At 37.5% G+C, this 17221-nt stretch overlaps 2 protein-coding genes across 4 annotated transcripts in view; one reads left to right on the plus strand and one right to left on the minus strand.

Moving 5' to 3' along the window:
* Window positions 1–8275, minus strand: part of LOC148369707 (histone deacetylase 4-like) — an 81585-nt gene extending 73310 nt beyond the window's left edge. For both annotated transcript variants that reach the window (XM_088331847.1, XM_088331846.1), the window contains exon 1: window positions 8064–8275. The gene's annotated coding sequence lies outside the window, so the exon portion shown is untranslated. The remainder of the gene's footprint in view (window positions 1–8063) is intronic.
* A 1254-nt stretch (window positions 8276–9529) lies between these two features.
* aamp (angio associated migratory cell protein) overlaps window positions 9530–17221 on the plus strand; it is a 30538-nt gene continuing 22846 nt past the window's right edge. Inside the window, exons 1-2 of one of the 2 annotated variants that reach the window (XM_088331849.1) lie at window positions 9530–9628; window positions 9973–9994. In XM_088331849.1, coding sequence (XP_088187975.1) covers window positions 9977–9994 — 18 coding nt within the window. In that variant the 5' untranslated portion in view covers window positions 9530–9628; window positions 9973–9976. The remainder of the gene's footprint in view (window positions 9629–9972; window positions 9995–17221) is intronic. The other variant, XM_088331848.1, reaches the window with a different exon arrangement.

The raw sequence follows: 17221 nt of genomic DNA on the forward strand, positions 1-17221 counted from the left end.
ACAGGATGGGTATATGTGTGCGTGTATGCGTTTTGACAGAAAGGAGGGGCCGGGTTCCCGACAAGAAGCCCAGACAGTGGGACATTAACTGCTTCCCCCCCAAAAAAGTCGGTCATAGCACAGGGTATGTTGCTTTGTGATGGAAGAGGAAGGCGGGGTGAGTGTCACAGGCAAGGGAATGGTTCGTGCAACACCATTCTCCCAGGGCATCTGTCTCGAGTGGGGGTGTCGGGGTGTTCATCTGTGTGTATGCACGCTTGGCCATTGTCCCCAGAAAGACAAGCTTGATGCAAGGTGACAGATCTGGGGAGCCCTGAAGAAAAATCCCAAAGGCTGGAAATGAGTCCAGAAACAGTTATGATTCTTAAACCAGTATACAAAATCTGTCAGCTTCAAAGCCATTGCAAAAATACAAAACAAAAATAAGTTCGACACTAAAGCTGTAACAAAAGACTATTTTGACAGTTGACTAGTCACAGACTTTTTAAACAGCTATTCAAATAATCAGATAATTATTAATATTTCCCTAAGTTAAGCATGAAGTTGTTTTAATCATGTGGAAAATTATAACAACCACAACAAAAAAATGGTAAAACGAAACATACATCCTTATTCAACCAAATTGTAGCACTTATCATGTTAGCCCAAAAAAAAACAACTGACTAGTTCTATGTTTGATGATTGGCAGAATAAATAAAGTAAACACCAGAGTCAAAATTAATTTGAACAAAAGCTGCCAATTTAATGAACAATGTACAAGACAATAGACAACATTTAACATAAATTATAGTAAAATAACGGGCAGCACGGCGGCGCAGTGGTTAGCGCGTGTGCAGCACAGTTCTAAGGTCTTGGGAACCTCCTGTGTGGGTTCAAATCCAGCTACCGGACTTACTGTGCGGAGTTTGTATGTTCTCCCCGTGCTTGCGTGGGTTTTCTCCGGGCACTCCGGTTTTCTCCCACATTCCAAAGACATGCATTTCAGGTGGATTGGCTGGTCCAAATTGTCCCTAGGTGTGAATGAGCGAGCGAGTTGTCTGTCCCAGTGTGCCCTGCGATTGGCTGGCAACCAGTTCAGAGTGTCCCCTACCCACTGCCCGATGATTGCTGGGATGGGCTCCAGCACCCCCGCGACCCTACTGAGGATAAAGCGGTGCAGCTAATGAGATGAGATGAGAAAGTAAAATAACACTCTTACTAGGTTTTAGGAGTTGATTGTCAAGTTCTTATGTTGGTTAATCTTCGTTTTAGTCAAGTCAAATTTATTTGTACAGCCCTAAATCACAAAATGTCTCAATATACTGCACTTAAACAATTATGAATGTCCTTGCTGGTCCACCCTTTTTCTTATTATGCCCAGGGTCATTTTAATATGTTACCTTGTTCCAAGATTCGACTTCTAGAGCCTCATGAGAAAGGTGAATTTTCCTTACATCATTTTTGGGTTTTCTTAGATATCAAACTAACAATGGCAAATGTCCATAGTAAGAGAAGCCTAATACATTTGTCCCTCGTTTTTTGCTGGGGTTGCAATCTCAAAATGACGCGAGTAGTATCTTTTTATTTGTTAAGTAGTGTACTCTATTATTAGGTAGGGGGATAGTGCCCATATTCATAATTTAAGTTTTAAATATATTGTCATGGCTATAATTTTTTTTCCTGACCATTTTCTTCAACGGCAATTTTTGCTGCACTATTTTTACAGTCCAAACAGAATTCTGTGGAAAAAAAGACTTGTGGTTGGATGCGGAGGTTTTGAGCTTGCCCTCATGTAGGTTTTAGATCGGGGGAATGTGTAATAATAATCTGTAGTCTATAATTGTCTGTAGTCTGTACACTCCTTTGAGACTTTTAGTGATTAAGGGCTATACAAATAAACATGACTTGACACAGGCCACAAACAAACCATCCCCTGATCTGGTACCAGCATACATGCATGCAAGGAAATGCTCACAAACCTCAGCATGCGGAAAATTAGAAACCTTGAGAAGGGGCCAAACAAGAGGTAACCCCCTCTTTCATTTCTATTTCACTTTCATGATCGGTCATCTACTCTACTACTTTAGATAGATAAACTTATTATAAGTTGCTTATTGTACTTTTGTTCATTTTTATGCTCACCAATAGGATATTGCGAAATTATGTGGAAAATTGTAAAAACCACAAAAAAATGGCTATAAAGAAAAATATATCTTTTATTGAACATACTGTGGATTCGTACAAAAATTAACCATTCAGGAGCGGTGCGACACGGCACTGAAGATGGGTGGTCAGCGTGCAGCCTCACGATACAGTGGTTCAGGGTTCAATACCAGATATCACAGTTTGGGGAGTTTGCATGTTCTAACAGAGCACTCTGTTTTCCTCCAACATTCCAAAAGTTAATTGGCTGGTTCAAATTGTCCCTAGGTGTAAATAAGCGAAAAACCTGTCTGTCTCTGTAAGCCCTGCGACTGGCTGGCGACCAATGCTGGGTGTCCACTGCCCGCTAACTGAAGGTAGCTGGTATGGGATCCAGCACCTCCCATGACCTTACTGAGTATAAGAGGTGCAGAAAATAGATGGCTGGATAAAACTAATTATGCGTAGAGCAGGGTCAGTAAGAAATAAAATCAAAAAATAAACTTAATAACCATTTTAGGGACTGTCAAATAAATAATAAATTAACATCAAGTAAAAAAAATGTATCACTTTTAACCAAGAAGAGGCAGCAGTAGAACAGTAAATGAAAATAAAATTACATGTATTTTGTAAAATACATTCAGTGGTCAACAGCAAAATCTAATGATTCTCGACTGCCTAAAATCAAACGGTTTTAACAACAGACGATTGACGTTTTCACTGTTTTAACAACTGACGTTTGTTTTTAGGACTAGGCGCGTTTAATTTCAAATGCATTTGTTGGGAACAGTCTGACATAACTCAATGTCTCTTTTTTTTTTAAATATATGCATATATAATGTACCACGCATGTCATCAATACCATATCAGCTTGAACATTACTTGAAAGTCAGACCGTTTCATTCCACTGTCCAATGTGCTTTTTTAATGTTTGTGTGTGACACCAAGCTACTGTCATAATATGCAAGATCTGCTTTGCAAACTTTGCAAGTTCTCCTTTAATTTGCCGTAAAAAGCTCCGAAACTTTAAAAGATTTGGTACGCTTACTTGATGTTGACGCTGCCATTTATGTATGTTTATGTTTCCGCTTGAGACAGAGAAGAGTTTGCGCATGAACGACTCTTAGCTGCGATTATATTCACGGAGCGATGCCAAACTCTGATGGAAATATATGTTTGGCTACAATAGTCGACAATGGAGTTCTTATAATGTGCATATTGTCGACTAATTCTGTTATCCTCTTTTTGTTGACAAAGTCGACTAAACGTTGCAGCCTAGTTGACAACCAAAGTAGTCTTGCTTTTCACACTAGTTTCAAAAAAACCCTTCTCCTGAACATCCCCCTTCCTCAAGGTTGGTTGAAATGTACGCTGACATCTCTGCTTACACACCTGCTTATGTGGTCTTGTTCTCTATGTGACGTGCAACAAAAATATAGAGATGTACATTATTAGCCAGAAAATTGCATTCCTTGAGGGGGATCATAATGATTATTATCTACACTTTAGAGCCAATAAAATACAGTCCAAGTGAAAAAAAAATCAGCTATGGTTATAATATGTTGCTCTCAATTATTATTAGTTTTGATTGGTAAGGTGTTCCACTCTACAATGCTGTTGCTCTTCAGCTTAGACTCTTCTCGCCCTGGCCACCACCTCTTTGACCTGCTGCCCTCTAGTAGACGCTACATGTTCCTCCAAACATGGACAAGCAGGCTCAAATATATTTTCATCACCAGGGCCATCCCCACCTTAGGCAGACATGCAAAACTGTGGCTAATAATAATAATATTGCTACTTCTTTGGGAATTTTTGTTGCTGCTAATGTTATTGCATTCCCTTTTATGCACTATTTTTACAATGCACAGGTTTTTTCATTGCACTATTATTATAACTAGGACCAGTCTCTAAGCACTGTGTTGTAAATATTTTGTATGACAGTCTTTTATCATTTTTTTCTAAAATCTTTTTACAGATTTACCCTGGAGTTCCATGTCTATTCTTGTTACATTGACTGTTTCTGCACATGTCTATCAATGACAATAAAGATGATTCTATTCTATAAGTATGTTTGAGTCACCTACAAACCAGCAAATTATGCACCACAGACACACACAAAAAAGAAATCTATTGGCAAAAGAATAGAAAAAATAGTAATATTTCTCAGCTGGTCTATAGAGTCCAAAATAAATTTCTGATTTTATAACAGACTAGTGATTAAATATTCACTTAGAAGTTGCACCCCTAATGCAATATTTCCGACCAGATAAAAAATTGTGCTACCCTGCAAATTAATTTTCATAAAGCTAATATCTTTAATGGATTGTCACCTGATAAGTGGTGAGAGGCATGAGTCACCTCACCAACCACTTGCTAGGCAGTGGGTTATTAATTCAAAATGCTACTGACAATCAGCATCCAAATAAATGGGACTATTTTTAGTCTTATATGAACCTTTTTGAAAACCAGCAAAGATTCTAACCAAAACCATGTTGTTGCGAACCAAAATGAGTCAACCACTGTGTCAGACACCCTATCTACCTTAAAACAAGGACTAAAAGTCTCAGAGTCAGTTTCTTTTACGGGGCCATCCCCAACCTTTAGACTTGTGTCAACCACAGTGCTATGTCCTAGGAAGAGTCACTTTTTGTTTTGCAAATCACCACCCTAAAAAAAGCACACAAGACAGTGGAAAAAAGCTTACATTCATATTTCATTTCCTGACTCTTAGATTTTGCCAAGTACTGCTGCTTATGTTGCACTGTTGTTCTAATGCCTTATAACTTAGCCCATTCTGCCAGTCTTATTTTTCTCATTTATGTAAAGATGTTCATCCAAGCAAACTAAAAATGTTCGTAACTTTGTTATCAATGACAGTAAAGAATATTAATTGAGGGGTCAGGAACATGTGTCGAAAGCCAGATGTGGTACTTACTCTTCATGAGTACAGACGCTCCCCTACTTAAGAGCATTCGACTTTCGTAAAACCAACATTGCTGCAAGTTAGATTTTGTATTGCGTGCACCTTTTTCCGAGTACAGGACATTACTGCAGTGCTTCTTTCTGCCACTACTTGTGTGTAGTGGCGCTGTGATAGGTCACCCAGCATCCAGCCGGAAGAAAAGAAATATGCTTCCTTTTCCTATTTCCTGTGTAAACATTACAAACTGTCTATACTCGCTCCAGAACTTTGACATATTTATTGTTTAATATCTCGTGCATCCATTCAATATGGTTGGTGTAAAGTGTAAAGAAGAGACGAGCCGTTTCTTTTGAAATGAAAGGGGAATAAGAAAGTTTGATGCCGTTGAGAAAATGATCATAACCCTTTTTTTCAGCCACGGAGGAGGACCTCTTGAAGCGCATCTTCCGAAAGTAAGTTAAACTCAACTTTATCGTCATAGCGCATATTATTTTATTAAATGATTATTTTTTTTGTACTAAACAATAAATGTTAGTTATACAAGCCTTAAACATACTTATATATACCTTAAACATACAAAATATAGCACTGAAGCAACTTACGAACAAATTCAACTTACGAACAATCGTCCGGAACATCTCATTCGCAAGTAGGGCAGCGTCTGTATATCTGGATTGGAGATCACATTCATTTATTTAATGCCTTATTACTTTAGTGATATTATTCTGAATTAACTGTACTTTTACTGGGGAAACACACTATGGCCCTACATCCCAGTATCAAAATGCGCGCTCTTAAAGGCCGAAGTGTGCGCTTCAACACTGCAAATTGGGGGGACACTTAGTTTGGCGGGCGCCAAACTAAGTGTCCCCCCAAGTGCACACTCTATTTGAGGGACCGATCTCGAAGTAAACCCGAGGCTGCACTTCGGCCGAAATGTGAACGGTGCCAAAGTACGCACGGCGCCCAAGTACGCATTGCGCCAAAGTACATGGTTTACTTCGGGCCCAGTACCTCAAATCAAGTTAATTGGTCAGGTTCGGGCTGGTTTCAGGAATTTATACGCGCGGGCCGGGCTGGATTTCATTCGGCCCGATCGAACCTCTTATTCGTATACTTCTTGGTTGCAGTATTTTGTGACATTTTTACATAATTTCTCCCATCATGTTTTGAAACTCTTGGTCATGACAAAAGAAGACAGTCAAAATTTGCTTTAACTAGCTTAAGTAACCACGGGAGGGAGTCCGTGGGATATTTGTTGGTATGGAACACACGATTCCCAGCTCCTCCTTGTTATATGCCGAAGTGTCATTTACCATTTACGTCATAAAGTGAAATAAGACGCAAAGAAGAATTAGCTTTTTTTTCTGGAGATAAGGTTTAGTTACTTCATTGATTTTGTCCTAATGTATATGTTGCAGCTTTCGCAAAATCAAATCAAATCAAGTCACATTTATTTATATAGCCCTTAATCACAAAAATGTCTCAAAGGGACTGAACAGGATTAAAATGACACAATATCCTGATCTTAAACCAACTTTTTTTAATCTGTTAATTAAATTAATCTAAATAGTTTGCATTGATGGCTCTCTGAATCAAAATGGTTCCCAACCCCTGGTTTAGAGTGATACAAATATTTGCTTGATTTGATTTTTTATTTTCCTGTCCCTAAAATGGACAGAAGTTTATTAGTAGATTTAAGTCCCCACTGACAGACCAGAGCACCTATTTGGCTCTGGTTTTTACTTATCGAAGTGTCCTTGGGGAAGACACTGAATCCTTAATGCACCCAATAAGCAGGTCAGCGCCTTGCATGGCTGCATGGCCGCTATTGGTGTGTGAGTGTGTGTGTGAATGGGTAAGTGTGAAGCACATTGTAAATCGCCTTGGGAGGTCTTCATTGACTTGAAAAGCGCTATATAAATGCAGACCATTTACCATTTACTTTATGTCCGCGATCGGCGGGTAGGCTCCTTTCATGGCTAGCTGCCTCTGGCCATCGTTGTCTGCAGTATGTTTAATACAGAAAGTATTTTTTCACTGTACACATTTTTATTTTGTTTATTATCATTTTCCACATAATCAAATCAACGTCATGCTAAATTTAACAAAAAATGAATAATAATCCGATAATTTGACTGATCATTTCAATAGTTGATGACTAGTCGACTATTACAATAGTTGTTAGTTGCAGCACTAGTGCCTACCACTACAGAGCCCATAAAACAACAACAGGCTCAAAGTTTTCTTTTGTTGTACTGTTGTTCTAATGCTGTATAACGTGCAAGCACTACCTGGTACATACATTCTTTTTTTTTAAATATCATTTTACTCTTTTAAGTCTTATATTTCATGCTTACCCGGAGTGCCACGTCTAATCTCGTTGTAAACAACGTTTACTACGCTGTTATCAATGACAATAAAGACTCATCTAAATAATATAATGTGTTATAAGTTACAAAATAGACAGCAAGAGTGCACAAAACGAGATGGAGGAAGAGTTGTAAGGAAAAGGAAAAAAACACTGATGAGCCACTTCGGTGTAATAGATTCAAACGCCCCCATTCACAAAAAATGGATTGACGCATGCAGAGAATTACCACCGCCCATCCCGAAGCCATTCAGGCAGTCGCGAGGGCCTTGGGCTTCATCTTGTCGTCGACACTAAATAAATAGCAAGCTTCACTTATAACGAGAAAAAGAAAAAGTGGCGCAGTCTAGCTGAAGCCCGAGGTGCGCTAAAAATAGCCTAGCAACAATCGGCATAATAAACGTCGCCTCTCCTATCCCACCCCCACCCTCCTTGTTGCTTGGACACTTCCCGCCCTCAACTGTGCAACGAACCGCTTTTCAGATCAACCTTTCTCCCGATAACTTTTAGGAATTAACACAATTGCAAAGTTCAGATAAAATACACAAACACCAAACAAATTAAAACACTGCGCATCCCTGTCGGGAGGCGGGGGGGGTTAATGAAAGTGGCGATGCGTTCACGTACAGCCCCCTTCAAAAAACTCACCGGAAGCGACCAGTCAAGGGGCCCGGAGGCGACCAGTCGTCGCGACGTTTGTTCCGCGTGCTTTTTTACTCCTTTGCCATGCTATGCTCCCGGTTTCTTTTCTCGACTGGGCGAGAGGAGGGGGCGGAGGTGGAGGAAAAAGAGGAGGGGGGCGCGAGAAATTCATCTCCTGACAGATTCCGCCATACTGGATTTTTGTGTTCAGGCCCCACAGCGTCACATGGAGGAGCGACGAGGGGCGTGGTCAGGACGGCCCTGTACGTGCGTTATGTGCGTGCGTGCGTGGCGCCGTGCGTGCGTGGGCATGCGCGTTGTCTGCGTAATTCAACGTAAACATCCTGCGCGTGCGTGCGTGTTGCGATTGCGTTCACTTGGGATGGGAATTCCGGTGCTTTTTCGAAAACCGGCTTTTTCTACTCGGTTCATTAAAATAAGCCGGGTCTTTTAAACGGTTGTCAAGGTTTCAAATGATATACACAGTATGACCAATAGATAAAGCATTATGTACCAAATAGATGAATTTTGAAAATTCATCATAATACTATAATAGTCAAGTCAAGTCAAGTCAAGTCAAGTCAAGTCATTTTTATTTGGATAGCCCTTTATCACAAAGAGTCTCAAAGGGCTGCACAGGTTATTGCACGGACCATTATTACAGACTATTATTACACCACCCCCTGATCTGACCAACATGAGGGATAGGAAAAACTCAAAAACCTCGACATGGGGAAAGTGAAGAAACCTCGAGAAGAGGACTGCACATGTGGTAATCCCTCTTTCAGGATGACCAGGCTGCAATGGATGCTGCAATGACAAATATATACAGTGAACTTTTATCAAATTCTAATTTTAAAATGAAGCAAACAATACAAAGATGACAATCAGACAGAGAGAAAAAGTGGGAGAGAGAAAGAGAGGGATGGATTGAATGAGAGTGAAGAAAAGAGATAGAGAAAGATAGAGAGAGAGGGGTATGGAGAGTTCAAAAGAGAGACAGATAATATGTAAATAAGAGAAAAAATTAGAAAGGGAACGAAAGAGAGTGTGAGAGAGAGATGGTAAGGGAAAAGAAAAGAGAAAGAGACAGAATAAACATAAAAGAGAAAGACAGATCGAGAGAGAGATGGAGAAAGAGAGAGGGCAAAAAAGAGAGACAGTGAAGGAAAAGGAGATAGAAAGCAAAGGAAAGCGAGATGGAGAGAGAATGAAAAGGAAAGAGTGAGAAGTAGAGAGGGATTCATAGGTAGAGTGTAGTTGCAAGAGCGAGCAAGAGAGAGAGAGAGTGAGTGAGTGAGTGAGTGAGTGAGTGAGTGAGTGAGTGAGAGAGAGAGTAAAAAGTGAAAAATAAAGAATGATAAGTAGAAAGAAATATTAAGAGGGAGAAAAAGAGAAAGAAAGAGAAAAACAGAAAGATAGAAAATAGAAAAGGAGAGAGGGAGAGCGTCTCGAAGCGACCCGGGTCCTTATTGATGGGGAGCCGGCTCACTTCAAAGAGTTGGCTCATATAGTCCTTTTGTTCGCGAATGACCCATCACTACATAAACTTTCGTACCGAACGGATTGAGGTAACCAACTCGTTTTATATCAATCCGAAAATTAAATCCTGGAAAGTAGTAAACAGATATACACGTTTATTGACGGGCTACATTTACTACTTGTACTACTACTCAAAGAAAAAAAACATTGTTTAATTCACTAAATTTGGAAAATGCTTTCACCAATTACTTGATATAAATTGCTGTAAATTACGTAACCACCTTTCTGCTGCTGGTTAGAAGTGATATAGTTTTGGAATTTGTATTTTATTGTTTTTATTTGGTTTTGAGTTGTAGCATTTTTATTCATTTTTGTTTCTTAAATCGAGTTTTTCTGCGTTTCATTGTTTTCTTTTTCTGTCCAATATTTGAAGCACAATGCCGGACAGTGGCTCGGTGAGTACGTCTTCATTTCAAATCTCTTTCTTTAGATATTTTAATAAATAATTCAATCAATCAATCAATTTACATCTAATGTCATTATACAAGTGCAAGCAAAACAAATTAAACGGCAAAGATGTGTAAACAGATCAAAACGTTTTGAAATCAATAGAACATGTGTATATTCGAAGTGGCAGTTGTACAGAACATTATGCTTACGAACGCTGTAGATGGCAGGAATTATGTATTTTTTTATTCATCTATTTGAAATCAAACCGTTTTATTGAATTATTTATCCACGTCTCTGTGGATCTTATATTAAATCACGTTTTTACATGAAAGTACCATACATTACAAAGAGTCTTTATTATGTCACAAAAGCAGAGGACGTATCGTCATCACTCCTAAGTTTGGTTTTCCACAAACATAAAAGCCACAAGCATACTTGCAAGTCAAATTTGATTTACCATGACGTGTTTATTTTTCAAACAACAGACGCAGCAATTCCCAAAAAAACGACAATTGCAAATGAAGAGACAGTTAAATTAATAACGAAAAGTAGTCAAATGTTTTCAAAATATTGTGCTTTGAAATTACAAATGTAAAAAGAAACTCTTTTTTGTTTATATTTTTCCGTTTTTTTTCTCCACGTGATTTTTATTATCTTAAAAATGTTTATTTTGATGTTTAAAAAAAACATTGTAGTATTAATATTCATGTTTCATGACTGCCCTTTATTCTGTGTCTTGGGTGTCTTAAGGGGCCTCGTAATAAAATTTATTATAATTATTATCAATAATAATATTATCACGATTACTATGATTATTATACACCTTATGTTGATTAAATCATGGACAGCAGAAATAAGAGATTCATGGTTCTAAAACAATGATGGGAAGAAGTGAAAATGTATCACATCCATTTCTTCATATTCTCAACCTCTTACCCTTATCCAGTTCATTTTCCTTTAAGACCCCGAAAAACATAAACGGGATATTTAATATTATTGTTGTCCACGTTAACCTTACATACAGCATTTTAAAATAGGGGGAAACAATCAACCATGATTTAGTTTTCATATGCGTTTATTGCGTATTCACTCGACTTGTATTCAAACAATATTTTCAAGGACATTATGTAATTTTTGACCACTAGTGCAGATGTGGGCAAACTATGGACCTTTAAGCTTTTTCGTCCTGCCCGCCAAATAAAAACAGTCAAAATATAATGACAATACATACAATATTAAATGAAGTACAACCAATAAAAAGGTTTTTGGGTGCCAACTTTGTCCTTCTGTGTGTCTCTGACAAAAATAATACGACAAAAATACTAAAAATAACCACAAAACTAAATATAAAACGTATTGCTTAAAATCAGCAACCGGAAGGTTTTGCTTTCATTCTAATAAGAAAAAATACTTTAGACATATTACAAAAATACTACTACTGCAATACTATAATACAAAAATATCACTACAAAAATATTTCATGATACATTCTGCAAAAATACAACTACAGTAATACTACAAAAAACTGTGAAATTCTGCAAAATTACTGCTATGAAAATGCCTAAAAAATACTTTGGAAATACTTCAAAAAACACTTCTATTGCAATACTACAATCATACCACTAGAGTAATACTATACTACAAAAATGCTACTACAAAATATTACAAAATTACCACGAAAGTAAACGTAGATGCTTAAAAACAGGGACTTAATAGTTCTGCTTTCATTCTAAAAAGAAAAAAAAGACATATAAGACAATACTACTATAATACAAAAATACCATGACACAAACATGAATACTACAAAAATACTTCAGATATACAAAAAAATATAAACAATGGAAATACAGATATACTACAAAAATTTTACTATAGAAATATATATATATTTTTAAATCTTACGCATAGATTCTAAAAAAATTACAAAAAATAAACAATAAAATTAATGAATAAACTAATAAAAGACTACAAAAGTCAGACGGCAAAAATTCTACAAAATACTTAAAAGTACAGTTACCATAAAACAACTAAACCAAAGTACAGCTACAACAATACTACAAAACCAAATATCAGATTTAGTGCTTTAAATAGGGATATTACAGTATTTTGATTTAATTGAGTCTGAAAACCATTTTGATGAAACCAATCTATTCAAAAACGAATATAAAGAAATATTACATGTAGAAGTATGCATGTATATTTATCTATGTATTTTTTAATATATGTATTACATATTTATTTCATATATTTATTCCTAAATGAAAATCAAAAGGATGGAATGCAATGGAAAGCGATACAGATAATGGATGGATGGACTAGAATCCCAGTTGTTTTTTCAATGAAGTTTTTTTAGTTTCTTTTCATCTTTCTCTCTCTCCTCCCCCTCTCTCTCTTTCTTTTTTCCTTCCGCTATGTCACAGTCTTTCTCTTTTCTTCTCTTCTCTCTTTTGAGCACTCTCTACCTGTCTTTCATTAACATTCCCTCTCTCTGTCTCCTAATTTAACTTTTCTTTCTGCCTGTATCTTTCTTTCTTTCTTTCTTTCTTTCTTTCTTTCTTTCTTTCTTTCTTTCTTTCTTTCTTTCTTTCTTTCTTTCTTTCTTTCTTTCTTTCTTTCTTTCTTTCTTTCTTTGCTTCCTTGCTTTCTTGCTTTCTCGCTTCCTTGCTTTCTTGCTTCCTTGCTTCCTTGCTTCCTTGCTTCCTTGCTTCCTTGCTTTCTTGCTTACTTGCTTACTTGCTTTCTTGCTTTCTTGCTTTCTTGCTTACTTGCTTTCTTGCTTTCTTGCTTTCTTGCTTTCTTGCTTTCTTACTATGTTTCTTTCTTTTTCTCTTTTTCTCTTTCTCTCTTTCTCTCTTTGTCTCTCTCCCTCTTTCTTTCTCTCTTTCTCCCCCCCCTCTCTCCCTTTCCTTCTCTTTCCCTCTAATGGTCTAATGGTCTGCATTTATATCCCTCTTTCTTTCTTTATTTCTCTTTATTGTACTAGTCCCGCCACCGTCAGAGTGTTTTCTTCTATGCGGACTTTGAGCTAAATCGAGTTTGTACTGTTTTATTTCATTGGATGTTCACAATATCTTTGCAGTTTGCACCTATAGAAACATACATATTACTTACATACGGTTTGAGAACTAAGCTATGCAACTCAGTGTTTAAACAAAGCTAGCAAAATGAAGCGGGCTGCAATGCAATGAATGCAATTCTCTACTACTGTATTTATTAGATTTACCTTCATGCACAACCACCCACTTGTTTAGGGGTCGGGATTACTGTCATATGTTAAATTGCATATCATCACAATCTAATTTGGAATGTATTTTTCAGCCACAGGGTACAGGGACAACCATTCTGGTCATATGTAGAAGAAATGTATACATAAAAAAATACCTTTAAATATATGCCATACACATAAATCATGTAAACATATGACATACTGGCAATGCAATTTATTCATAGATTTGTGCATTTTTTTTCATTTATTTGCCATGAATCTCTATATTTTGTCGTGTATTTTGTCTTTTATTCTTGGTTGCAGATTTTGTTGCAGATTTTTCGCGTACAGTATTTGGTTGTTATTTTTGTCATTTTTTGCTAATTTTATTGTGTATTTTGTCTTGTATTTTGTCCTGGTTTTGTACTGTGTTTTTCCCTATTTTGGTCATGTAACTTGTGTATTTTGTCATGTACTATGTTGAGTATTTTGTCGTCTATTTGTCATTTATTTGGTTGCGGATGTTGTTGTCGATTTTTTGTGTATTTTGCTGTGCAATTGGTTGTTTATTTACTTGCCTGATTACTAACTTACTTATTTACTTATGTCAGTTCTTCCTTCCTTCCTTCCTTCCTTCCTTCCTTCCTTCCTTCCTTCCTTCCCTCCTCCCTCCCTTCCTTCCTTCTTTCCTTACTTACTTACTTACTTACTTACTTACTTACTTACTTACTTACTTACTTACTTACTTACTTACTTACTTACTTACTTACTTACTTACTTACTTACTTACTTACTAACTATGTAAGTATTTGCTTACTTACTTACTTACTATGTAAGTACTTACTTTACTTACTTACTATGTAAGTACTTGCTTACTTACTTAGTATGTAAGTGCTTGCCTACTCACTTACTATGTAAGTACCTGCTTACTTACCTACCATGTAAGTGTTTGCTTACTTAATGACTTACTATGTGAGCGCTTGCTTACTTACTTGCCTGCTTACTATGCATGGGGCGATAGTAGCTCATGAGGTAAAGCACTTGTCTTGGGATCAAGAGGTCGGAGATTCGATTCCCGGCTTATCCGTGTTATATATTGAAGTGTCCTTGGGCAAGACACTGAATCTTCTAATGCTTACTTAAGCAGGTAGTTGTCTTGCATGGCTTACACTGCTATCGGTGTGTGATTGTGTGTGGATGGGTAAGTGTGAAGCACATTGTAAAGCGCTTTGGGAGGTCTTCTTGACTTGAAATACGCTATATAAATAAGTATATTTATTTTTACTTTTGTCTTGCTGTCGGTCACCCCTCCCAAGGATATGACCAGGGTAGATGGATAGATAGATTTCTACTTTTTTTTTGCGTATTATGTTACATATTCTGTCTTGTATTTTGTCTCATATTTCGTCCTGTGTTTTTCCCTTTATTTTGTCGTGTAACTTGTCTGGTATTTTGTCACGTAGTGTGTTGTGTATTTGAAAACAACAAAATGTTATTTCAATAAGGGGGCAGGTCAAACGAGCAGAACAGCTCAGTAGCTTAGATGGTAGTGTGCCCGCTTTGAGACTGGGAGGTCGCTGGTTCGCGCCTCGACCGAGACATACCTAATTGGTATAATGGCGGCGCCCTCTGGCTGCGGCTGCATCGACTCGCTACAACGGGTCAGGTGTATCGACATTTCGTTCTGTGTACATTGTTACAAAGAATGACAATACAAAGGAAATTATTATTATTATTATTATTTTACTTATTCGTTCATTATTGACAAAACTGATAAAAATCTATTATCAAAATACTTGACAAGATGCATCAATTAATAAATACATAAATTGCATCTATGCCATATATTTAGGTATTATGTGATTTATTTATCTGTTCATTTATTTATATGACATATTAATTCATTCATTATCTGCACCGCTTTTCCTCAGTAGGGTCGCGGGGGTGCTGGAGCCCATCCCTGCTATCTTCAGGCAGTGGGCAGGGGACACCCTGAACTGGTTCCCAGCCAGTCGCAGGGCACACCGTGACAGACAACTCATTCGCTCATTCACACTGAGGGACAATTTGAACCGGCCAGTTAACCTGACATGCATGTTTTTGGGATGTGGAAAGAAACCTACACAAAGATGGGGAGAACATGCAAACTCCACACAGGAAGGTTCGATCTCATGACCACAGAACTGTGCCACACACGCGCTAACCACTGCATCGCCGTGCTGCCTTATATGACATATATTTGTAGGTGTTTATTTATTTCTACATGTATTTCTACATATGCTAGGATAGGCCCCCCTCATTGTTGAAGGGTCAGCCGCCGTCGCAGATATCTATGAGAACTTTCATTATCTTGCAATGTCTCACGTCGCAGTTGTATAATCATCATTACATCCTAATATGCAAACAGGTCCATTCCATTATGGTCCACCTTAATGTGGAATTCACTCTTATACACAATTTGAATTCCCTTTTTTAAACCCAGTCGCAGCTTTCAGATGAATCAAGGTCGTTCCTTTTTGGGAAAACAAGGGAGGTCTGTTGGGATATCCGTCACCATGGCAACAGAGACTTGTAATTTGTGTCGGGAGCATCCGTTATGTAAGGTGAGCGCGTCTTGTTGTGCTGTAGCTCACGCTTGCAAGCCACGAGGCGCTCGCACGCCGCTCGTGACAGGAAACGGTAACCTGAGCAGACCAAGACTTGGACCTTTTCCAAAAATTGGAGGAAGCGTGCTAAAGTGACCCTGCAAGCTGTAAGAAAACAACACCAGATGTGTAAAAACTAGGAAATGTGAACGTTATAACCTAGTGAAATAAACTAAATTCAAAACTAGAAATAGGCAATGTATGGAAATTGTCTGCTAAAGCAAATCGCCTGAAATTACTGTACATTCTGGACTGCAAGCCGCTACTTTTTTGCTACATTGAAACATTGCAGTGTGGGTTATTCTGCACTGAGGAAAACTGCGAGCTGCTCTTTTCTACAACACATGCGCTTTAAATATAAAACACCCCAGTGTTGTCTGGAAATGTTTATGACGCCCTTGAAGAGAACATGTCTCTGACAACAGTCTTAAAATAATACGTAACGGGAGGAAAAACAGTACATTATTGGATATTTACCAAATACAAAAATTCAAGTTATCAATTTCTAAATACAAATTGAACAGCAGTGGAAGTTATCCATCAAAAACGTTATACTTTTCTTTTCGTATCATCAGGTTCAATGTGTTTCCTTTAATCCTCAAGGAACAAGAACAAGCAAACAAAATTTGGTCCGGTACTGTGGCAACCACTATCAACAAAAATAAAACTTTCAAATCGGTGTTGCAATATGGTACTTTTCTCTTCAGTTCTGTTGTCATGGCGCTGTCATTCAAAACTATCGGGCTCTATTTTACGCAACGCAGCCCCCATTGCGTTATGTTTCAACAGCATAACAAATATGTGCTCATCTTTAACAGTTAATGTTCATGTTCTAAGTGAGCCTCATGTTACGTAAAATAAATGCAAATATTTTCACCCTACAAATATCTAGAAAAATGCAAGTTTATAAGTTCATGTTTTTTTTGCTGATTATTCGAATGAACATTGTTTTTTTAACAAATTACATTTCATCACTGGGAGGGACACTGTGGATTTTTCGACAACTAGGTGTCTGTCTAGTGTAGCACAATTGAAAACATGCCCTATATAAAGCACAAACTACAGGGACTCAAAAAGACCTAAACGCACCGTTTTTCTTCATTGTTGCCCGGCATTTCTCTAGGTTTTTGTTTTTTGGGGGATATACGTAGGAGCAAAATGGAGGACAATTATCTCAGCTCCCTCCATGTGAGGCTCATGTTTTGTAAATTAAATGCAAATGTTTCAACCTACAGGTGTTTTTAGAAAAAATGCACATTCCTATGATTCTTCATGCATGTTTGCGTATTTTTTCAACTCAATGTTTTTATTCTATTTTGTTAAATAATTGAGATTATTTACTACTAAACAATATACACTGTCCACTTAAAAACAGATTTCGG

Source organism: Urocampus carinirostris, chromosome 3 (genome assembly GCF_059441175.1).
Source record: "Urocampus carinirostris isolate Australia breed hairy pipefish chromosome 3, RoL_Ucar_1.0, whole genome shotgun sequence".
Lineage (NCBI taxonomy): Eukaryota > Metazoa > Chordata > Actinopteri > Syngnathiformes > Syngnathidae > Urocampus > Urocampus carinirostris.